Genomic DNA, 24,375 nt, shown 5'->3' with positions numbered 1-24,375 from the left:
AAGGGCAGGCTCGGCTTCCGTCAATACCTGCCCAGTAAGAGGGTCAGGTACGGAATCAAACTCTATAAGCTGTGTGAGAGTACCTCAGGGAACACCCACAGGTTTAGAGTGTACGAAGGAAAAGACACCAGGATTGAACCCCCTGAGTGTCCTGTCTAGAGAGTGAGTGGGAAAATTGTGTGGGATTTGGTGCACCTACTGCTGGATAAAGGTAATCACCTCTACACTGATAACTTTTATACCAGCGTCCTACTCTACAAATCCCTCTCTGCGCAGCTTGCGGTACTGTCCGCAAAAATCAGAGAGGCCTCCCGAAGACGCTACTTGGGCAGATGTTCCGAAAAGGTGAGAGCAGGGCCCAATGTAGCGACCACCTGCTGGTGGTCAAGTACAAGGACAAGAGGGATGTCCTTCTCTTGACCACCATACACGGTGATGGCAGCGCCCTCAGCACTGTACGGGGTACCTATGCACTGGTCAGCAAACCTGAATGTGTGCTGGGGTACATTAAAAACATGGGGGACATTGATTGCTCCGATCAACTCCTCCAACTGTACAATGCTTTGAGAAAGGCCAAGGTGTGGTACAAAAAGCTGGCCGTGCACATCGTCCAATTGGCAATGCTCAACGCATTCCTGCTGTCACAATGTGCACGCCACACCGATACGTCGAACCTTGAGTTCCAGGAGGTAGTGGTTAAGGCCCTGATGTTTGGCACTCTGGAAGGAGCGGGCCCCAGAACTTCCGGAACTCAAGGTGGTCGTATTGTACCAGGTCAGCATTTCCCGTGGGAGGTCCCGCAAACTGCAAAAAGAGGTAAATCGCAAAAAAGGTGCCGAGTGTGTTGCAAAAACGGAATACGCAAGGACACCATTTGCCCCGAAAAACCTGGCTTGTGTATGAAGGATTGCTTCAAATTGTACCACACCTCAGTGCACTACTAAATTACTTTACCGGAAACATTAGATTAGTTGGGGCACATCTAGATAAGTTCCTTGGGGGTCTAGTTTTCCAAAACAATGTCACTTGTGTTTTTTTTTTTTTTTACTGTTTAGGCACATCAGGGGCTCTGCAAATGACGCCCGCAGACCATTCCATCTAATGGCCCCGTCACACTAAGCGATATCGCTAGCAATATCGCTATAATGTCACTGGTTTTGTGACGCAGCAGCGATATCGCTAGCGATATCGCTGTGTGTGATACCTCCGACCGGCTCCCTCGCTGATTATCGCTGATCGCGCGAGAACGGCCTGGGCCGTTTCTCGTCGTCATCTTCCTGCTGGGCTTCCTGCTGTGGAGATGAGTGACCCGTGGACGCGGGCGGGAGGACGTCTTCATCGCCTCATCTGACAGGCAAGTAGCGACCGCCGACCGCTGCTATGTCGCTGGTGAGAGCTGCCTGTTTGGCAGCTCACTAGCGACCACTTTGCGATGCACCAGTGATCCTGACCGCGTCATATCGTTGTCGGGATCGCTGGTGCATCGCTAAGTGTGACAGTACCTTAAGTCTGCATTCCAAAACGTCACTCCCTTCCGATCCCCAACGAGTGCCTAAACAGTTTTTTCCCACATATGGGGACCAGCGTACTGAGGACAAATTGGACAACAACTTTTGGGGTCCAATTTCTCCTGTTACCCTTGGGAAAATTAAAAATTGGGAACTAAACGATAATTTTTATGGGAGCAAAATAGGATTTTTTATTTCCACACCTGGGCAGTATAAACTTTAGTGAAACACTTGGGGGTTCAAAGTTCTCACCACATATCTAGATAAGTTCCTTAGGGGGTCTAGTTTCCAAAATGGGGTCATTTGTGGGGGGTTTCTACTGTTTAACCACATCAGGGGCTCTGCAAACGGAACATGACGCCCGCAGACCATTCCATCAAAGTCTGCATTCCAAAGCGTCACTTCTTCCCTTCTGAGACCCAACGTGTGCCCAAACAGTAGTTTTCTCCCACATATGGGGTACCAGCGTACTCAGGACAAATTGGACAACAACTTTTGGGGTCCAATTTCTCCTGTTACCCTTGGGAAAATTGGGGACTAAACAATCATTTTTGTGGGCACAAAATAGGATTTTTTATTTTCACACCTGGGCGTTATAAACTCCTGTGAAGCCCTAGGGGGTTCAAAGTGCTCACCACACATCTAGATAAATTCCTTAGGGAGTCTAGTTTCCAAAATGGGGTCACTTGTGGGGGGTTTCCACTGTTTGGGCACATTGGGGGCTTGTCAAACGCAACATGGCGTCCAAACCCAATTCCAGCCAATTTTAGGTTGAAAAAGTCAAGCGGCGCTGCTTCCTTTCCGAGCCCTGCCGTGCGCCCAAACAGTGGTCCCCTCCACATATAGGGTATCAGCGTACTCCGGACAAATTGGACAACAACTTTTGGTGTCCAATTTCTCCTGTTACCTTTGGGAGAATAAGAAATTGGGGACTAACGATCATGTTTGCGGAAAAAATATGATTTTTTTATTTTCACGCCCAGGTGTTATAAACTCCAGTGAAGCCCTTGGGGGTTCAAAGTGCTCACCACACATCTAGATAAGTTCCTTAGGGGGTCTAGTTTCCAAAATGGGGTTACTTGTGGGGCAATATCACCGTACTCAGGACAAATTGGACAACAACTTTTGTGGTCCAATTTCTCCTGTTACCCTTGAGAAAATAAAAAAATTTTTGCTAACAGATCATTTTTGTGACTAAAAAGTTAAATGTTAATTTTTTTCCTTAATTGTTGTTCTGCTCCTGTGAAGCGCCTGAAGGGTTAATAATCTTATTGAATGTAGTTTTGAGTAGCTTGTGGGATGCAGTTTTTAGAATGGTGTCACTTTTGGGTATTTTCTGCAATATAGACCCCTCAAAGTGACTTCAAATGTCAGGTGGTCCCTAAAAAAATGGTTTTGTAAATTTTGTTGTAAAAATGAGAAATCGCTGGTCAACTTTTAACCCTTATAACTTCCTAACAAAAAAAATTTTGTTTCAAAAATTGTGCTGATGTAAAGTAGATGTGCGGGAAATGTTATTTATTAACTATTTTGTGTCACATAACTCTCTGGTTTTAGGGCATAAAAATTCAAAGTTTGAAAATTGCTAAATTTTCGCCATATTTCCATTTTTTTCATAAGTAAATGCAAGTTACAGCGAAGAAATTTTACCACTAAAGTGAAGTAAAATATGTCACGAGAAAACAGTCTCAGAATCGCCTAGATCCGTTGATGCGTTCCAGAGTTATTACCTTATAAAGGGACAGTGGTGAGAATTGTAAAAATTGGCCAGGGAATTAACGTGCAAACCACCCTTGGGGGTAAAGGGGTTAAAAGGACATTTTTTTTTCTTCCTTAAAACCTTTCCATTTCTTGATATGGACTAATTTTCGAATTGCAGCTTACCCCCATTGAAGTGAATAAGTCTGAATTGTATTCTGATCCCCCTCAAAAAAAAGCAGACCCCTATTCCTAATTCTTGACAACTCCTATAAATCTATTCTGTTTCACACTTTAAAAAGTTAATATGACGTGAGAGGGGGATTTAAGAGGATAGGAATTTTGGGTGACCTCCCCCGCTTGTGATAAAATGGGGCCAAGTTACATTTAACCCCTTAACGACCGCCGATACGCCTTTTAACGGCGGTAATTAAGGGTACTTAAACCACAGCGCCGTTAATTCACGGCGCTGTGATTTAAGTGAATAGCGCCCCCCAGTGTCGGATTTTCTCCGGGGTCTCGGCTGCCAGGGGTAGCCGAGACCCCAGAGAACATGAATTGGTCGGTTTTTACCGACCCCCGCTTTTGCGATCGCCGTTATTAACCCTATAACGGCGACCGCAAAAAAAAAAAAAAGCCGCGATTTTACATTTAATTTCTCTTTCCTCTGATGTGATCGCACATCAGAGGATAGAGAAATGGGGTCCCCGGTCCCCTCCCGGTACCTCTCCCTTGTCCTCCGTTCCCTCCCGGTGGTCCCGCGCCCGCCGGCGTCATCCGATGGGCGCCGCCATCTTGAAAATGGCAGGCGCATGCGCAGTGCGCCCGCCGGGAATCTGCTGGCTCCGGCTGGCAGATTCCATTCATTATTTTGATCACTATGATAAACGATCATAGTGATCAAAATAATAAAAATAGTACATAACCCCCCCCCGTTTATCACCCCCTTATATAGGCACACATAATGAAATAAAAAAAATATATTTTTTTTCAGTTTTCCATAAGGGTTAGGGTTGGGTTAGGGTTAGGCTAGGGTTAGGGTTAGGGTTAGGCTAGGGCTAGGGTTAGGCTAGGGCTAGGGTTAGGCTAGGGTTAGGCTAGGGTTAGGGTTAGGCTAGGGTTAGGGCTAGGGTTAGGGTTAGGCTAGGGTTAGGGTTAGGCTAGGGTTAGGCTAGGGTTAGGGTTAGGCTAGGGCTAGGGTTAGGCTAGGGTTAGGGTTAGGCTAGGGTTAGGCTAGGGTTAGGGTTAGGCTAGGGTTAGGCTAGGGTTAGGGCTAGGCTAGGGTTAGGGCTATGTTAGGGTTGGGCTAGGGTTAAGGGTTAGGGTTGGGCTAGGGTTAGGGTTGGGCTAGGGTTAAGGGTTAGGGTTGGGCTAGGGTTAGGGTTGGGCTAGGGTTAAGGGTTAGGGTTGGGCTAGGGTTAAGGGTTAGGGTTGGGCTAGGGTTGGGCTAGGGTTAGGGCGAACTAGGATTAGGGTTAGGATTAGGGATTAGGGTTGGGATTAGGGTTAGGGGTGTGTTGGGGTTAGGGTTGGAGCAAGAATTGAGGGGTTTCCACTATTTACCAACTTTGGGGGTCTAAAAATTGGGGTCTAAAAAAATCACTTTTGTGGAAATAAAAAAGACTTTTTATTTTCACGGCTCTGCGTTTATAAACTTCTGTGACGTGCTTGGGGGTTCAAAGTGCTCACCACACATCTAGATAAGTTCCTTAGGGGGTCTAATTTCCAAAATGGGGTCACTTGTGGGGGGTTTCCACTGTTTAGGCCCATCAGGGGCTCTGCAAACGCAACATGATGCCCGCAGACCATTCCATCAAAGTCTGCATTCCAAAATGGCACTCCTTCCCTTCCGAGCTCTCCCATGCGCCCAAACAGTGGTTCCCCCCCACATATGGGGTTTCAGTGTACTCAGGACAAATCACATAATAACTGTGGGGGTATGATTTCTCCTGTTACCCTTGTAAAAATAAAAATTTGGGCGCGAAAAGATCATTTTTGTGGAAAAAAAATGGATTTCTTATTTTCACGGCTCTACGTTATAAACTTCTGTGAAGCACTTGAAGGTTCAAAGTGCTCACCACACATCTAGATAAGTTCCTTCATGGGTCTAGTTTCCAAAATGGAGTCACTTGTTGGGAGTTTCCACTGTTTAGGCCCATCAGGGGCTCTGCAAACGCAACATGATGCCCGCAGACCATTCCATCAAAGTCTGCATTCCAAAATGGCACTCCTTCCCTTCCGAGCTCTCCCATGCACCCAAACAGTGGTTCCTCCCCACATATGGGGTATCAGCGTACTCAGGACAAATCGCATAATAACTGTGGGGGTATGATTTCTCCTGTTACCCTTGTAAAAATAAAAATTTGGGGGCGAAAAGATCATTTTTGTGGAAAAAAAAAATGGATTTCTTATTTTCACGGCTCTACGTTATAAACTTCTGTGAAGCACTTGAAGGTTCAAAGTGCTCACCACACATCTAGATAAGTTCCTTAATGGGTCTAGTTTCCAAAATGGGGTCACTTGCTGGAGTTTTCCACTGTTTGGGCACATTAAGGGCTCTCCGAACACAACATGGCATCCGATCTTAATTCCAGCCAATTCTGCGTTGAAAAAGTCAAACGGTGCTCCATCCCTTGCGAGCTCTGCCGTGTGCTGAAAAAGGGGTTTACCCCCACATATGGGGTATCGGCGTATTGAGGAGAAATTGTACAACAAATTTTGTGGTTGATTTTCTCTTTTAACACTTGTGAAAATAAAAAAAATTGGTTCTGAAGTAATTTTTTTCCAAAAAAAAGTTAAATGTTAATTTTTTCCATCCACATTGCTTTCGTTCCTGTGAAGCACTTAAAGGGTTAATAAACTTCTTGAATGTGGTTTTGAGCACCTTGAGGGGTCTAGTTTTTAGAATGGTGCCACTTTTGGGTATTTTCTGTCATGTACACCCCTCAAAATGACTTTAAATATGATGTGGTCCCTAAAAAAAATGGCTTTGTAAATTTTGTTGTAAAAATGAGAAATCGCTGGTCAACTTTTAACCCTTATAACTTCCTAACAAAATAAAATTTTGCATCCAAAATTGTGCTGATGTAAAGTAGACATGTGGGAAATGTTATTTATTAAGAAATTTATGTGACACATCTCTCTGATTTAAGGGCATAAAAATTTAAAGTTTTAAAATTGCAAAATTTTAAAATTTTTTGCCATATTTCTGTTTTTTTCATAAATAAGCACAAGACTTATCGAAGAAATTTTACCACTAACATGAAGTACAATATGTCACGAAAAAACAATCTCAGAATCAGCAGGATCCATTAAAGCGTTCCAGAGTTATAACCTCATAAAGGGACAGTGGTCAGAATTGTAAAAATTGGCCTGGTCATTAAGCTGCAAACTGGCTCTGTCGCTAAGGGGTTAAAATAGCCTTTTCAGTGTAATGAAACTTAGGGTGTGTGCACACGGTGCGGATTCTTCTGCAGTTCTGCAGCAGATTTGGTCCTGCAGTACTGCAGCAGAACTGCCAAGTGATGTGCAGTACCATTTAAGGCTATGTAAAACAAAAACCGCTGTGCACATGCTGCAGATTTTTCCACGCAGATTTGATGTGGATTTAAAACTGCGGCATGTCACTTCTTTTGTGCAGTTCTGCTGCAGTTTTACATCTGCTCCATTATAGAAATCTGCAGGTGAAAACTGCAGGGGAAATCCGCACAAAAACTGCACTAAATCTGCACTAGATCTGCAGGTAAAACGCAGGTCATTTTACCTGCAGATTTAGGAAAATCTGCGTGGAAAATTCCACAGCAGAATCTGCAACGTGTGCACATAGCCTAACAGGAGCCATGGACCCACTGGGTCAGTAACAAATTTGGCTAAGGATTGTACCAGGGAGTGGAGTTTTAGATTTCGTAAGTTATAAACCCCTGCATGGAGGTATGAAATCCGGCAAATCGCAACCCCCTGAATAGTCTTTATCAGTAATTGCTGGTACATAGACTGGAGACAGAGAGTCACATTACCAAGGCAGCGGGAAGAAATGCTAGTCGGAAACTGCACGAGCTGAGACAGGTTGACTCCGGGAAGATGGGGGTCAAACACCGTAGTGGGCGAGTCGGCGCAGCATAACTAAGAAGCAGATGGATAAAACCTAACAGAAGACGACTCGTAGGTCTCCTAATGGGAAGTTGGTAATAAAAACTCTTTTTCCCTCTTTTTATCCATGGCTCCCATATGAGCACTGTAGCCAAGGATTCTACGACTGCAATATGTAATAATATCTGTCCAGGGCTGAACAGTATTATTAATCTGCCAATGTCCCTGGACACAGAAATAACAAAACTGCAAAACTAAAAAGCAACACTTAAATGTGAAATAAACCTAAGCGAAAAAAAAAGTCAAAGGCTGGCCATATGCATCAGATTAATGGTTGCCAAATATGCTGAACTCAGCAGTTCTGACCAACCATCTAATGTGTACTTTGGCCTTCCAGTTCTTCACCAATGGATTTTTAGAGGGATTGGACTAATTGACTTTTGTTATATGGAGATGTTTTGCTTTTCAGCGCACATGCCTTCTAGTCTGAGCTAAGCGTGCATGTATATGAGAGTAAGGAGGGAGAGCTGTGGACGGAACGAAGATCTAAAGTTTATCGACTTATTTTAATAAAACTAATAAAAAGAGCCACTGGTATCAGCCACATGTAAGTGTTCTATAGATTACAGATAAGGGGGGATACAGCAGCGGCCATGGGGGCAGGGAAATTATGGACTCCCCCAGAGTAATCTTATTGAGGAGAACAGTTGACCTCAGCAGCCTTACAAGGCTGATAAGCGGGAACAGCAAAGGGTGATAGGTTGATTAATGGCTCCCCTTAAGCCCCCGTTACACACTGCGATATCGCTAGCAATATCGCTGTAAAGTCACCGATTTTGTGACGTTGCAGCGATATTGCTAGCGATATCGCTGCATGTGATACTTACCTCCGACCGGCTCCCCCGCTGATTATCGCTGGTCGCGCGAGAAGGTCCTGGATCACTTCCTGCTGGGCTTCCTGTGGCGCCGACGAGCGACGCGTGGACGCGGACGGGAGGACATCAGGATCGCCGCTTCTGACAAGTAGCGACCCCCGACCCCATCGATGTCGCTGGTGAGATCTGCCTGTGTGGCAGCTCACTAGCGACCACTTAGCGATGCACCAGAGATCCATATCGTTGTCGGGATCGCTGGTGCATCGCTATGTGTAACGGTACCCTTATACATTAGACTAAAGTCATCCAAACCCTCAGATATCGTTTGGATCGGCTGACAGTCTTGTGGAGTCTACTGTCAGATTATTGCTGAGGAGCAAAGATCTGGTCTGTTGGATTTTCAATGGCTGATCCTTTTGTTCTCCCTGGTATTAAATCAGGAGAGAATGCTGTCTGCTCCTCTATTAGAGAAAATTTGCTAAACTCCAGACTTCTACCGGATGGCTGACCATCTCATGTATGTGGGTTTCTTGACTATCCCTGAACAGATGATCCTTGACAGATGTTGGTGATGAGAGCTCCATTTTTACAGTCTGTGTGCAAGTGCCAAAATGAACCTTCTTCCATTTTTTGAGTTGGTATTGAGATATGTGAGAGGATGATGTAATTTGGTATTTTCTGCTCATCTTGGTAGCATTGCAGTGGTGTTGGTTGCCTAATAGACTAATGCAACAATTGATGACTCTTACTTGAATATTATCCATTATTACCAGCGTTTCGCAACTTTCCACAGCTAAAGAAAAAGCACAGAAAGATTTACGATTAACCTGTAGAGACAGAGGTGTATCTAGTAGTTAAGCTCGGAGGATGAACTCAAAATATGAGTGGGACCCTAACTGGTAAAACTGATTACAACTATGGTGGCACACTGATATTTCTGTCATATGGTGACATAGTGGTAGATACCAGTCCTGCAGAACATTCTAGTGATTACAGCACCGTTATATATAGGTGACGTTCTTTCTGATGGAGCCCTTCATTTTTCATGACTTTTCTATCTGGCCCAGACCGACATGACAACTTCTTCCAGCCACGACTCTTCTGCAGAGATTATAACAGAATCATTTGACTTCTCACATTTCCAGCACCGTCCCCATCTATTCTCAGCCTGCACAAACTACTCACCCTGCTGATACCCCAATTCGGGGCCGCTGCTGCCGTATGTGTCCGTATGCTGTTTGGCACAATGACAGCACAGGGTGCTTTGACATTGCATTTAGTTTTTCGAATAGTTTTATTAGGGTTTTAAATATTTTAATTGGGTGGAAAGACAAGGGGAAGGGGGGGAGCGGGGAGGGAAGCTTGGATATGGGGAAAGGAAAAGAGAGGACAGAACTTAGAAAACCATTACAAAACTTTTGGTCAAAAGCAAATTAAAACTACATATAAGTTTTATACAAACATTTTTCATGTTGGGGAGAGAGATAACGTCCTTAGAAATAAGTAATCGGTTTCAATTCTATTCTATTACTTTATCAAAAGATTTAGGAGGTTTAACCGGTTTGGAACTGCTCATTCCACACTTTCCGCTTTTTAGAATATTTGTTTATTCCGTTATTGTTAACAGCAAATCTCCACTCTATGTTATTGTGGGTGTGGATTTTTTCTAAGATGTCAGCAAACTTAGATGAGGTTTGTTTTTTCCACCAAAAAGCAATCTCGTTTTTTATTACTAGAAAAAAAATGAATTATGATATACCTTGTGGTGGGCTAAACATCCTCCATATCCAAGGAAAGCAGGGCTCTTTGTGGAGTGATAGCGAAATCTTTTTCAAATGCGTTGATGTGCTTTGTTGCCTCCAGCCAAAGGGCTTTTACCTTAGGGCACCTCTAGAATAGATGGTATAAATTACCCTTTTGTTGACTAGGGTAAACACTCTATTATTTATGCTACCTTTGAGGATATGGAATCTGCCCAGTTCATCTGCAATCTCCTCCGTGAGTTTAAATGGGACGTCGCCACTCACCATTGCTAGTACTCCTGCCTTCCTAGAGGAGTGGAGGGATTTGAATACATGTGGATATTTATTGTGTTGAAACACTGGATGCCTTCTCCTTAGAAAAATTTCACCTCCTGCAAACAAACTATATCAGGTTTTAGACGATTCATCTCTCTCCAAATATATGATCTCTTGTTTGGACTATTCAGTCCGTTTACATTATAAGTAAGAACTCTCATGAGTATCCTATAAAACAGTCAAAACAAAGGTTAACAGAAAACAATACAAATAGAAACTAGTCAAACTTAGACTTTTGTAGTTATAAATAAACTACCGGTTTTCTTGGAGGACTTAGTGCAAGGCAAAGTCTCACCTAGGTCGGGGTACCAAATAAGTTTATGGCATAGGACCAGAGAAAAGACTTCAGGGTTTTTGAGACCAAAGGTTCTTGTATCATCAGTCTTGGTTTTGAAATTCTGGTTCATTATCCAGAAATCTTAGGAATCTGAGACCCTCCTGCGGGGTGAAGATTAGATTGTCTTTACCTTTGAATCTGACGATTAGTTTGGTTGGAAATCCCCATTTCTAGATTATGCGTCGTTCTCTTAATTTAGATGTAATGTCCTTAAATTCTTTCCTGGAGTCCATCGTGGCCCTTGAAAAATCTACAAAGATTTTATAAATAAATAATAATAATAATAATTTTTAAATTTCCATATGGATCAGGCAAGGAGCTCTTCTCTCTAGCTGCTCTGAGGACTTTCTCCTTTGTTCCGAAGAAATGGACCTTCATTATTGTGTCCCTAGGTTTCTCTGGGGCCACTCCTTTTGGTTTATTAAGTCTGTGAATTCTATCTAATTTAAGGTCAAGATCCGTCAAATTTGGAACCAGTTTCTTGAATAAATCTTTTGTGAATTTAGGGAGTTCTTCCTGTGTCACAGATTCAGGAATTCCTCTAATTTTGAGGTTACTTCTTCTGCTTCAGTCTTCCAGGTCGGTGATTTTATTTTTCAACATCAGTATCTCGGCCTGGAGACAAGAGCTCTGCTTGGAGGAGAAAGAGTTGTCTTTTTCAACCTTAGAAAGCCTGTCTTCTATTTTTCCCATTCTTTGGTTTTTAGCCGTACAGGTTTCTTTCAGAGTTCTATCATGTTTTTCGAATCCAATTCTTACCGACTCATTGAAAGTCAAAAACAAGCTAGCAAGGAAACCTTTAGTGACCACTGTATTAGATGTGAGGTGAGATTTCAAGTCTGGGGGTGAAAAAGAGTCAAAACTTTCTTGAGTTGGTTCTCCATGGTGTTTTTTTGCTGCCTGTTTCTTGGGGGTTTGATTAGGAGAGTAATCTTCCGAGAACTCATCAGAGTCACTAATACGAGGGGTTTGTGCATCTTTCTCTTTTCCTTCTTCCATTTCGGATCTTTTGAGAGACTTTGTAGTATCCATGTCATCTCCATTGGTTGTTTTTTGTATTTCTCTATTATTTCCCTTTAGGGTGGATGCAAAGGTAGGAATTTTTGAGGGTGAAACAGTTTTCTTAGGCCCCTCTTTACCCCCTTTATTGTATTGTGGGCCTTGGTTGGTCCACTTATGTTCTTGTTTGTCTGGTCTCAGTGGTGACCTACATCTAACTGGACTCCGCAAATTAGAAAGGTCTTCTATGGATTTTGAATGTCTGTATTGGTAAGACTTAGTATTATCTTTCCTGTTAGGTGTGTTCATTTTGTTATCGTGCAGGTTATCTTAGCTTAGGCAATTTCAACGACGTCTCATTTGCGGTGTGAAACACTCCTGAGATCCAACGGCGTCTTAGTTGCGTTTGGAATCTCTCCTGTGATCCAGCAGCGTCTCAAATGTGTTTGGAATCTTTCCTGCTATCCAACAGAGTCTCAATTGCGTTTGGGATCTCTCCTGCGATCCGACGGCGTCGCAATTGCGACCTCAAAGCCGTGATTACGCCGGGAAGTCACAGAACCCTCCCAGAGGTAAATAAAGGGGTTGCTATACCTTGTAATCCGCAACTACTTTGTCTTGCGCCTTTTGATAGGTCGAAAGGGTTGTGAAGATTGATTTTAGGTTCCTCTTGGGGCTAGTTTCTTTATGTGGAATCCCACTTCCTGTATGTACTTTCACTTGGCCCAGATTCTGATGTGAGGAAACTTCAGATTTCTTCTGTTTATAAGTCCTAAAATCGACTGAAGAGGTGCCCAAAGTGGTCACAAAGCATTCCTGTGGTCATCAGTAGCAAAAAGATTGGCCTCTTGTAGCTTTAAAGGGGTTGTCCAGGCTTTTCACATAATCTCAGTACATATCTGGGCTGCAGAATTATGACAATAAGTTATTTACTTTCTGTCACTAGTTTGCACGGTTTTCTAGATATTCTGAACAGAACGTCCAAAGGGGGGGTGTTATGGCATTGAAATGAGAACTTAGTCGTAACCTCCTACTCTACTCCAAACATGCCCTCTATAGCAACAACCCCACCCTCCATAGCTACAGGCCCTCCCCGTCCACATGAAGAAGCCCTCATCACACAGTAATGAATTCTTCCCCTCCAGCAGCCTCAGTGCAGAGAGCTGCTCCTCCCCCAGACACACACAGTTATCTATATCTATGGAAAGTGAAACCAGTGAGGAGGGAAAATCGTCCTGTATTCTAATCTGCACAAGGGATGGCAGTCACTGATGTAATCTGTTGTGTGACAAAGCCTCTGCTGTGTGAATGAGACAGCTCTGTGTCACTGATGTCTTCACACAGCAGCAGATTTGGTGCAGTGTACAGTATGTGTGAACACTGTGTCTCTAATGACACAAATACTGATGGGAGCAGCCTGTCCAATCAGCAGCTGTAACAGTGTGAAGTGTTGGGGGGTGTATGTATGTATGTATTGTGCTGCTTTCACAAATACAGGATCACTGCTGTGTTCTTTCCAATGCTGGAGTGATGATAAAGATGAGTGCTGGTGCAGTTTACTGCCAATGAGTGGGCAGTGGGTGGTGCTGGTCACTGGAGCTTGCTGGGAGTTTGGTGGAGCTTCGCACATACACTGCACCAAATCTGCTGCTTTGTGAAGACATCAGTGACACAGAGCTGTCTCATTCATACAGCAGAGGCTTTGTCCCACAACAGATTACATCAGTGACTGCTATCCCCTGTGCAGATTAGAATACAGGACGATTTTCCCTCCTCACTGGTTTCACTTTCTATAGATATAGATAACTGTGTGTGTCTGGGGGAGGAGCAGCTCTCTGCAGTGAGGCTGCTAGAGGGGGAGGATTTGTTACTGTGTGATGAGGGCTTCTTCATGTGGATGGGGAGGGCCTGTAGCTATGGAGGGTGATGTTGTTGCTATAGAGGGCATGTTTGGAGTAGAGTAGGAGGTTGCGACTAGTTCTCATTTCAATGCCATAACACCCCCCCCTTGGACGTTCTGTTCAGAATATCTAGAAAACCGTGCAAACTAGTGACAGAAAGTAAATTACTTATTGTCATAATCTCAGTACATATCTGGGCTGCAGAATTATGTGAAAAGCCCGGACAACCCCTTTAAAGTTGCTTTTGGTGACCTGGCTAGTCATTGCTTGCGTTGAGAAACATGTGATGGTGTCTCCGCAGCTTGTGTTTTGCATATTTTTATGTTTTTTTATATTGGATGTTGATCTACATGAGTTCATTCAACCTCATTTTTCACAGTCTTCTACTAGGCATTGCTCCTACTGGCCAGTTTCTTACTCCACACTGATGAGGGGCAATACCCCCGAAACAGCTGTCTCTGGATGGATACAGTGTTTTGGCATAGGTGGTTTCCTTCATTGGAAACTGCCCTTCCTGTGGTTTTTCCTTCCCGCAGAAAGACCTGGCTAGTCATTGCTTGCGTTGAGAAACATGTGATGGTGTCTCCGTGGCTAGTGTTTTGCATATTTTTACATATTTCCCATAAGGGATGGGGACTTTGCTCTAGAATCACTGTGTTGAGAAACGGGATGGTGTCTCCGCAGTGTTGGATGTTGATCTCCATGAGTTCATTCATCCTCATTTTTCACATTATAATGGTGCCGACAGAGCTGTCTGCTCTGCCGTGCATCATTTTCGGGCATGTACAGCTACTGGAGGCGTAGTAGGCTGCGAACGCCAATGGGTAGTTTAGCTCAGGATAGGGCCCTGGGCGACGGCACCCTCTGCCCCCCCAGTAGCTATGCAACTGCCTAGAGATAATGAATGTTGCCCCACAAGATGATTGCGTAGGATGTAGAGCTTCTATGAGAGTATACCCTGTCCATATGTCCTATGGGCATAAAGGCATTATAGAATGAAAGATGGCGGCTCATGACTCCCAAGTAGAATTGATGCCAATTGATTCACACATCCCAATCAATGATCGATCGCAGGGCAGGAGATGAAAAACCCCATATTACATATACCAAAAAGAGCAATTGAAGGACAAAGATCAAAATTAATGGAGAATTAAGGTATAACGAGAGTAGTTACCCACTTTGAATGTATTCTCTTTGCAAATGTATAGGACTAGCATACGCTGTGATGTTGCAGTAGGGAGGTGCTCTGCTATTGTGAGTTGTTGTCCTGGTAACCAGGGCTGTGGAGTCGGAGTCGTGGAGTCGGAGTCTGTATAAAATGGACCGACTCCGACTCCTAAAATATATAATAAATTGGGTACAGTAATTCAATGCAGGATGTGTTGAATATTTTTTCATAGGAATTTGGGAAAGTTATGAAATGTCCTATAAATGGCTGTTATATTCCTGATCTAAGGCTACATTCACACACAGCGTTTTTCCTGCGTTTTTTGAGGATACGTTTTTCAGCTGCAAAAGCCGATCAGATTTTTAAAAAACTGCATCACCTGAAAGGTTTTTGAGCTCATAGATAAGGTTTTCAATAGCGAAAGCAGATTAGAAATCTGCTCTATCTATCCATTTATCCATATCTGTCTGTCCATATCGTATCTGTACCAAAAAGAATGAAAACCGGGTAGTACACAGACTAACACTCCTTTTTTTTAGCACCAGTCAGGTACACCTCATAGCTGCCCAAAAGGATGCCCAGGACAGGCATTGCTCGTCTTCAGTAACACATCAATTGATAGTTGGAATAAATAGACTGCACTCATCACCACCACATCTTCTTAAGGTGCAGGCTTTATTTTCAAGTGTAGGGGTGTGCAGTATGAGGTTCTGCAGCAGCTGAGGTGTGCAGTATGAGGTTCTGCCCCCCCCCAGGTTTGATCCTGGCTAAGCCCATGGTGTGAGTGTAGCCTGAGGATCTAGGCTTTGTCTTAGTTGAGATAAGTCATAGTGTTATATTTTATATATATATATATATACACATACACAATAAATATATATATATACACAGTACAGACCAAAAGTTTGGACACACCTCATTCAAAGAGTTTTCTTTATTTTCATTACTATGAAAATTGTAAATTCACTCTGAAGTCATCAAAACTATAAATTAATTAACACGTGGAATTATATAATTAACAAAAAAGTGTGAAACAATTGAAAATAATGTATGTCTTATATTCTAGGTTCTTCAAAGTAGCCACCTTTTGCTTGATTACTGCTTTGCAGACTCTTGGCATTCTCTTGATGAGCTTCAAGAGGTAGTCACCGGAAATGGTTTTCACTTCACAGGTGTGCCCTGTCAGGTTTAATAAGTGGGATTTCTTGCCTTATAAATGGGGTTGGGACCATCAGTTGTGTTGTGCAGAAGTCTGGTGGATACACAGCTGATAGTCCTACTGAATAGACTGTTAGAATTTGTATTATGGCAAGAAAAAAGCAGCTAAGTAAAGAAAAACGAGTGGCCATCATTACTTTGAGAAATGAAGGTCAGTCAGTCCGTAAAATTGGGAAAACTTTGAAAGTGTCCCGAAGTGCAGTGGCAAAAACCATCAAGCGCTACAAAGAAACTGGCTCACATGAGGACCGCCTCAGGAAAGGACCAAGAGTCACCTCTGCTGCGGAGGATAAGTTCATCCGAGTCACCAGCCTCAGAAATCGCAGGTTAACAGCAGCTCAGATTAGAGACCAGGTCAATGCCACACAGAGTTCTAGCAGCAGACACATCTCTACAACAACTGTTAAGAGGAGACTTTGTGCAGCAGGCTTTCATGGTAAAATAGCTGCTAGGAAACCACTGCTAAGGACAGGCAACAAACAGAATAGACTTGTTTGGGCTATAGAACACAAGGAATGGACATTAGACCAGTGGAAATCTGTGCTTTGGTCTGATGAGTCCAAATTTGAGATCTTTGGTTCCAACCACCGTGTTTTTGTGCGACGCAGAAAAGGTGAACGGATGGACTCTACATGCCTGGTTCCCACCGTGAAGCATGGAGGAGGAGGTGTGATGGTGTTGGGGTGCTTTGCTGGTGACACTGTTGGGGATTTATTCAAAATTGAAGGCATACTGAACCAGCATGGCTACCACAGCATCTTGCAGCGGCATGCTATTCCATCCAGTTTGCATTTAGTTGGACCATCATTTATTTTTCAACAGGACAGTGACCCCAAAAACACCTCCAGGCTGTGTAAGGGCTATTTGACCAAGTAGGAGAGTGATGGGGTGCTACGCCAGATGACCTGGCCTCCACAGTCACCAGACCTGAACCCAATTGAGATGGTTTGGAGTGAGCTGGACCGCAGAGTGAAGGCAAAAGGGCCAACAAGTGCTAAGCATCTCTGGGAACTGCTTCAAGACTGTTGGAAGACCATTTCTGGTGATTACTTCTTGAAGCTCATCAAGAGAATGCCAAGAGTGTGCAAAGCAGTAATCAAAGCAAAAGGTGGCTTCTTTGAAGAACCTAGAATATAAGACATATTTTTAGTTGTTTCACACTTTTTTGTTAATTATATAATTCCACATGTGCTAATTCATAGTTTTGATGCCTTCAGAATGAATCTACAATTTTCATAGTCATGAAATAAAAGAAAACTCTTTGAATGTGAAGGTGTGTCCAAACTTTTGGTCTGTACTGTATATATGTAATCGATATTACATAGTGTATTACATATTTACAATTTATTACAGTTTTTTGTGTTCTAAAGTTGTATTCCAATAAATATATATTCTGTTCTATCTAAATATCTTGATTATTGGATCATAAAAATGATTAAATGTCTGATGTTCACATTGTACTACAATAAATCTTTCACTTAAATATAAGCAGTATGTGTGGGAGTCAGAGTCGGTGTAAGGGAAATTGAGGAGTCGCAGGTTTGGCTTACCGACTCCACAGCCCTGCTGGTAACATGGTCGGTCATGTGACCGGATAACACGCGCATTGAGCGCTGTCCCTTCTGTGACGTCACATCATGGCGGCCGCGCGCTGCTGCAGCTGTTTAATTATATAACCATTATATAAGACCGCAGATGTCGCGCTATACTACCTCCTGACGAAACCGCGTGTTGTGGTGGTGAGACGCGCGTCGAGGTGCTATATCACAGGCGGCTACCCCACTAGCATCATGACTGCAGGTAAATACCGTTCATATACTATCTCAACAAATATAGGTGCAGGATTACTTGAGGGATAATGAGGCTATTGTTTATTGATGGCGCTTTATGTCATTATGCTAAATGCCACAGTCATCTGTTTGTGTAGATAGGTGACTAGTTACCCAGTACTATTTATCCTTTTTGTATGTGTACCTGGCAGCTTAGGTATTTATGCGTCTAATTATCATATACCTTCGCATAATTAATTTGTCTCTGTATACATACCAGGCAGCCTAGGTATTTATGCATTTGATTATTTTACACTTATCTTTGCATAACTAATCTGTTTTGGGTTACACCCCCTGTGTGCTTCTGTGAGAATTGGTCCCGACTATTTGGTATTCTATTTTACTGTGTTGTTATGTTAGCTCTCTATGTAATTTAATAAAATTGAATTTTATACTTTTTCTTAATTTTGATCTTTGTCCTTCAATTGCTTTTTTTGGTATTTGTATTATGTGAAGGGATCCTAGCTGTCTATGAGGATTTTTCTACCACCTATTACATGACTGCATCCCCGGCTCTCCTTTTGATCAGCAGTAGCGCAATGTCATCATTGCAGCGTGATGACCATTTGACTTCAGGACAGACCGGCTAATAAAAGAATTGCAGATGCTGTCAGGGTAAGAGGCCATTCTCCTGCTTATGTCCAGCAATGGACTGTCAGGTGCGAATCAATTCACACTAGCTGTAATCCCAAATATTACCTAGCATAGCTTTCATTCTGCAGGACTTGGCACCACTGTGTTTTGCTTGATCACCCATGTTTTCATTACATAGATGTGTAAGTGCCTGCAGCTTTGCCTGGCCGCCCTTGATCCTTGGATCAATGAGGCTGCTGTGTTTATGTAGCAATGGAGCTCCTTCACCTTGTAGGGAAAGTCAGCAGTTCTCCCAGTCATTCACTGTATGCAACAATGAAATAGAAATTTCTAAACGACTTCTTTCTTCTATGCCGTCCTCGTTGGTTCAAGACATCAACTCCCCCCCCCATAATCTTTCTTGTGGTATACCATTGAAACATTAAAGGGTGGAAATGTCCTTTAAAGCCCCATACATATTTGATTCCTTATCCATTTTGTATGCAGTCCTCCATTTTCACCCAGACATAGTCAACCCCATGTCCTACTAAGAGAAGGGAAGCATTGGCAGAGATGGATGATAGTCATATTCAGTAGTTTAAGTTTCCATCACTAGGATACAGATGTCTGGATAAAACCATAACGAAAGTAAGGGGGTAAAAGCTGAAGAATGAGACCACATGATTGCATTTCTGTAGAGATTATCACACCACATAAGGTAGCAGACCATCTACTTCATTTGTCTTGATCTAGAACATTGACTTGAAAGGTAAATATTGTTGTTTGTCCTTCCACATCGAGATTCCCCAAGAGGTTTCCCATTGGAGCCTTTTTACTTTTTTTTGCCCTCATGTCTGCTCTGTGATCTAAATTATCCATTCAGCTTCCCTTTAATGTTTATTTCACGCTCCTCTCCGCCTTTATTCTGTGAATTAGATGAATGAAGATGCAACTCTCCTCTAGATAAATTCGTATGATGCCTATGGACTCATTAGTTAATCAACACTGACAAGCGGAGTGCTTCAAAGCACAGCCAGCTGCACAGAGCCCTCATCGCTTGTAATGCTCAAAACTAAAAGCTTATGATTCCTCATATACCATCCGTGACCAGAGGGGTATCCTGAGTCCTGCACACCAGGACACATCTGGATATAGCCATTAATCACAAGACATTCATAACATCTCCGACCAAAGCCTCCTAATATTTTCTTTTTTTGTTTTTTAACTCGTTACATAACGTAAAGAATATTGTGAACTTGGAATTTACCATACTCGTAAGATCGCCAATAATTTGTAAATTATAGAATTTTTATACTTTTTAAGTACTTTTCTTTTTATTAGGGAAGTAGCGCCTTCTTTACTGCACCTGTGTGTTGGTCAGCTTGCTTGTCTGTTTCTAAGCCTGTAAAAGAAGTGATGTTAACATGGATGGGATCATTGCACTACCTCTTGGATGATAATTATGAAGAAAGAAGACTTATCGTCTCCCAAATAGGTAAATAAACTCTGCTCATAGAAGGGGAATACAGATACTGCAGGTCCTTTAACAAGCACTTTATTCAACTAAAAACAAAAAAGGGGTTCCAACCTTGAAAAATTGTCCTATATGTTGACAAGCCCTTAATCAGTTTTTTCTTTCTCTGATCCTGTGTAACAGCCTGTATTATAATGAAGAGCTGCATTCATTTCTGTGGGCTTCAGAGCTGTAGTCTTCCATCATCCCGTCTTGTATAGCATCTGTATAGAGCGTGTGTCACATACACACTTCTCAACACGTGACGTGGGGTGTGCATGCACGGATTAACTTATCTCCTCTCACACAATCCAGCTCTCAACCTCTGTTTTAGGCTATAAAGTGAGCTTAAATCACGCTCCGACACATTCAGCACACCCCAGTTTCTTAACATGCTGCCACCACTCATCATAGCTACGGGGTGATGAGTCCCCAAAATCTGTTACTGTCAGACAAGAAAAAGATCACACACACTCTCAAGGGCTATAGATTCTTTTTGAGCATACAAGGGTCAAACTTATTAAAGATTTTAAGCTTTAATATAAATATAAAAATGTACAGGGCTTACAATAAATATATAAAAAGGTCAAAATAAAAATGACATACAAATATGCAAAACAGTTATAAAATAAAAAGGGAGAAATAACAGAAATACCTAAATGTTTCCGTCTGCAGTTATCTTGTTTTCCTTGAGGGAAGTAGAAGGCAATTCTGGATCACATTAGCCTCTTAAGGGCCCGTTATACACAGCGAGATCGCTGATTTTGTGACATATCAGCGATCTCTCCAGCGAGATCGCTGTGTGTGACATCCAGCAGCGATCGGCCCCCCGCGGGGTATCGCTGATTGTGCTGGATCATCCTGGCCCGTTTTTTCATCGCTGGTCTCCCGCTGGCCAGCGCGCATCGCTGCGTGTGGCAGCGGGAGCCAGCGATGAGCGACGCTGCACGCTGGTTACCAACGGGGCCCTTAGAAACCGGATGTTTACCCTAGATACCAGCGTGCACTGCAGGCAGGGCGGGAGGTGGAGGCAGAGCGGCGCACAGACCGAAGTAGCTCTGCTATCTGCTACTCCAGTCTGTCAGACCGGAGTAGCAGGTAGCAGAGCTACGCCGATCTGTCTCCGCCACTCTGCCTCCACCTCCCGCCCTGCCTGCAGTGCACGCTGGTATCTAGGGTAAACATCGGGTTTCTAAGGGCCCCGCAGCCCTTAGAAACCCCATGTTTACGTTGGTAACCAGCGTGCTCGCTGGTCCTGATCGCTGGAGGGGCTGTCTATGTAGGGTTCGGGCAGATTCTCAGGATGCAGTGACGAGACACGAGACAGGGTATGACTTGTGTAATCAACTTTTATAAACTGGCGCCACTTGGGCTATGCCGAACAGGCAAAACAAGGGATAACACAAATCTGTCCTCACAGGGACTCAATAAAATAAACAATACTTTTCTAAGTAGCGGGAAATACCCGGCTAGTCCGTGTGACAAAGACCGAAATATGGCCAAACTATGGTACTTATTGCTATAGTCCACTTATCCTTCCTTGCGTCACTCGGGATCGCAGATGCGGCCGCTTTGAGATAGTTGATACGGCTGTCTTGACGCCTCGATATTCCGGAAGACTTGGGGTGCAACAGGCCCTGAAGAAGCGGTGCCATTGGGGCGCAACAGGCCCTGAAGAAACCGTGCCGGTGGGGCGCAACAGGCCCTGAAGAAACGATGCCGGTGGGGCACAACAAGTCCTGAAGAAATGATGCTGGTGGGGCGCAACAGGCCCTGAAGAAATGATGCCGGTGGGGCGCAACAGGACCTGAAGAAACGATGCCAGTGGGGCGCAACAGGCCCTGAAGAAATGATGTCGGTGGGGCGCAACAGGCCCTGAAGAAGCGATGCCGGTGGGGCGCAACAATGACGCAGTTCCCCTAAATGTCTAGCGGCCGTCCTCCGCTAAGGGTCCCTCCGTAGCCGGGACAAGGGCCTCTAATGTCGCCTATGGCGAGGTGGTGTCCCCTGAGGCCGGTGATGACAGGGTCGCCATGGTGCGAGAAGGCTGGGGGGCAGTGTCCAAGCCTCTGTGGCCGTTTTATGCGCAGCCGCGACCTGAGGTAAGGGATCTGTCTCCCAAGGGCGGGGGACGGCGGGCGTGGCTCTCTGTGAACGTGGGCGGGAAACGGCCTCTGGTAAAAGTCTCTCACGTCTCACTTGTCGGTCAGTGAGCAGTATCCTCACAGGCCCCTGTCCGTGTCTCCTGAAATCATCCGGCTTCCTGCCTCCTGTCACACTCTCCCCCAACTGCCACTTCAGCGCACCCCTTGCTCCTTTTGTCCTCGCCCCGCCCCTTGTTGCCCTGACAACTCCAGTCATGTCTCTCCCTTTACTGTTCTCCCAGTATTGTTCCCTCAGGAACCCTGATGGCGGTCCCCTGGGTACCGGCCCAGTCACCGTCTGGGAGTCCTCCTCCCCACATCTATGTGACAGCTCACCATGTCCCAGCGATCCCATCCACGTCGGATCATTGGTGGGATCGCTGGGACATCGTTATGTGTAACGGTACCCTTAGGCTGTCCTCACATTTGAACACATCTTTGTGTCACCCAGCTTTTTAAAATCCTGACCATAGGCTCATATTTCCAGGATGACCTGGATTGGCCCTTTTAAGAGATGCTGTATGTGAGTGGAAGACGGTCTAAGCTGTGGGAGGGCGGCACGGTGGCTCAGTGGTTAGCACTGCAGCCTTGCAATGCTGGAGTCCTGGGTTCAAATCCCACCATACTGAGTAGTGTCTTCTTTTCACCATCTATGCTTTGTACAGTAATGTAGGAAAAACAGACTGTGCCACTGCATTATGCAGGCACAACTAAGCCTTTAGGGGCATTTGTGACTATTTTGACAGTGGGCTCCGAGTAGATGGATATTGGCACTAGTAGTCTGTTTAAACTTTAAGATACTAAGAAAAATTGAAAGTGACACTAATCCTTACCTGTCGACACACAATGCCCCAGCTCCATCATTACAAGTTTTGGATAGAAGACGTAATGAAGAAAGGGCAATGTAAACGACTGCAGTCAAAGAGGACCTCATCAGTGTCACCAAATTTACCTGTACTGTACTCACTTAGAAAGTATGCTAAGTCCTGGTGCACAACTGGCATCTACCACCATAACTATATGAATGTATTATCTAGAGGTTTAGTAGTCACAAAAAAATTCTCACAGCTATGAAATATTGATGTTTATATTTTTAAGGATGATAATTTTAATAGTCTGTAACAACACCACTGGAGCACGCGCATCCAAGAAATGTGCAGGCGGTAAGCTCAGGCTCATAAATTGCCCGTGGGCCCTTAGACCTTTAGTTTAGCCCCCCTGGTGTTCCCTCCAATGCGCACAGCTTCTAAACTTTCTCACTGCACACAGCGTCACATGTTCAGGCGCAAAATGGCAAAGAAAATGTCCAAAAAGCTGTTTCAACTCAGTAGGGAAGCACCTTCTTCTTTGATATTGTGGAGGGTTGCCAAATTTTTCTGCATCTCTTAGGGTGCTTTAGGCTATGTGCACACGCTGCGGATTCTGCTGCGGATCCGCAGCGTTTCTGGCCCTGCGGGTCCGCAGCAGTTTCTGCTGTGTTGTACAGTACCATTGTTTTCAATGGTGAAACCAAAAACGCTGTGCACTTGCTGCGGATTTTTCCACGCGTTACAATCCGCAGCATGACAATTCTTTGTGCGGAATCCGCTGCGGTTTCACACCTTATCCATTATGAGGTGTGAAACCGCAGGACTTTTGACTTGCGATTTTTTACAAATCCGCAGCTCTCAAAAGTACGTGTGCACATAGCCTTATGCTTTCGAATCCTGCAACTTCTCCTTTTGCATCAAAGAGTCTAAAGAGCTGGGTGGCATTTAAAAAAATGTGTCAGGCGTCTAGAAAATTTGTGTTTTGGTTTTTCTATTCAACTTTTGGTGTTCTTAGGTGGTCATGTCCTTTACAAATTGTCAATGCAGCACGCAATGGGTTCTTATTTAAAATATGAGCTAAACATTGTCAAATCCAGATTGTTCATCTCAGTTTGTTTTTTATTTCAGGCTGATATACGATCAAGGGAATTCTGTGTGAAAACAACCAATGAGACGCAGAAGCCTGAGGACTGACCCACTTACATGCAGGTTGTAAAGACCGGCCTCAGCGGGACATGAGTGGATGTCCATCTCCGCTGTGATATAAAATTTGTTCTCTATTTTAACCTTTTAAATAAAATGTTTCTTTCTACCTATAATATTTATTTTTGAATAAAGATATTACACCAATCATTGGCTTTTGATTGCAACCAATTGAAAATATGATCTACACAAGATAAATCTCCATTTTCTACACCAGCTGTCCGCAACCTGTGGCTCTGGAGCCCATGATGTGTGGCCCGCCGGCTGTCTGCTGGATTGGTACATTAGCACCAGGTCAAGTAAATAGCTATGAAGAGAAGGTCTCCAGATGGTGACACTTGTGAGTAGCATTGCACAGAAGAGTAGATCTGGATGTGCATATACTAGCAGAGAGTAAGTTTGTGTTTGGCTAACACTGCCATTCAGAGTGGTG

General features: G+C 43.9%; 1 protein-coding gene across 4 annotated transcripts in view; it reads left to right on the top strand.

Moving 5' to 3' along the window:
* ENDOV (endonuclease V) overlaps positions 1 to 24,090 on the top strand; it is an 89,386-nt gene extending 65,296 nt beyond the window's left edge. For 2 of the 4 annotated variants that reach the window (XM_073554727.1, XM_073554724.1), the window contains 2 exons: positions 19,615 to 19,768; positions 23,868 to 24,090. In XM_073554727.1, the coding sequence (XP_073410828.1) occupies positions 19,615 to 19,768; positions 23,868 to 23,872 (159 nt within the window). In that variant the 3' untranslated portion in view covers positions 23,873 to 24,090. Of the gene's footprint in view, positions 1 to 18,156; positions 18,316 to 19,614; positions 19,769 to 23,867 lie in introns of those variants that run through there. The other 2 variants (XR_012222182.1, XM_073554726.1) reach the window with 2 other exon arrangements.
* Positions 24,091 to 24,375: the final 285 nt, after the last annotated feature.

The sequence above is a fragment of the Dendrobates tinctorius genome, unplaced genomic scaffold (genome assembly GCF_039654945.1).
Source record: "Dendrobates tinctorius isolate UK_male_01 unplaced genomic scaffold, ASM3965494v1 ptg000212l, whole genome shotgun sequence".
Lineage (NCBI taxonomy): Eukaryota > Metazoa > Chordata > Amphibia > Anura > Dendrobatidae > Dendrobates > Dendrobates tinctorius.
The sequence above is the reverse complement of the archived record's forward strand: the minus strand, read 5'-3'. Positions and strand labels throughout refer to the sequence as shown.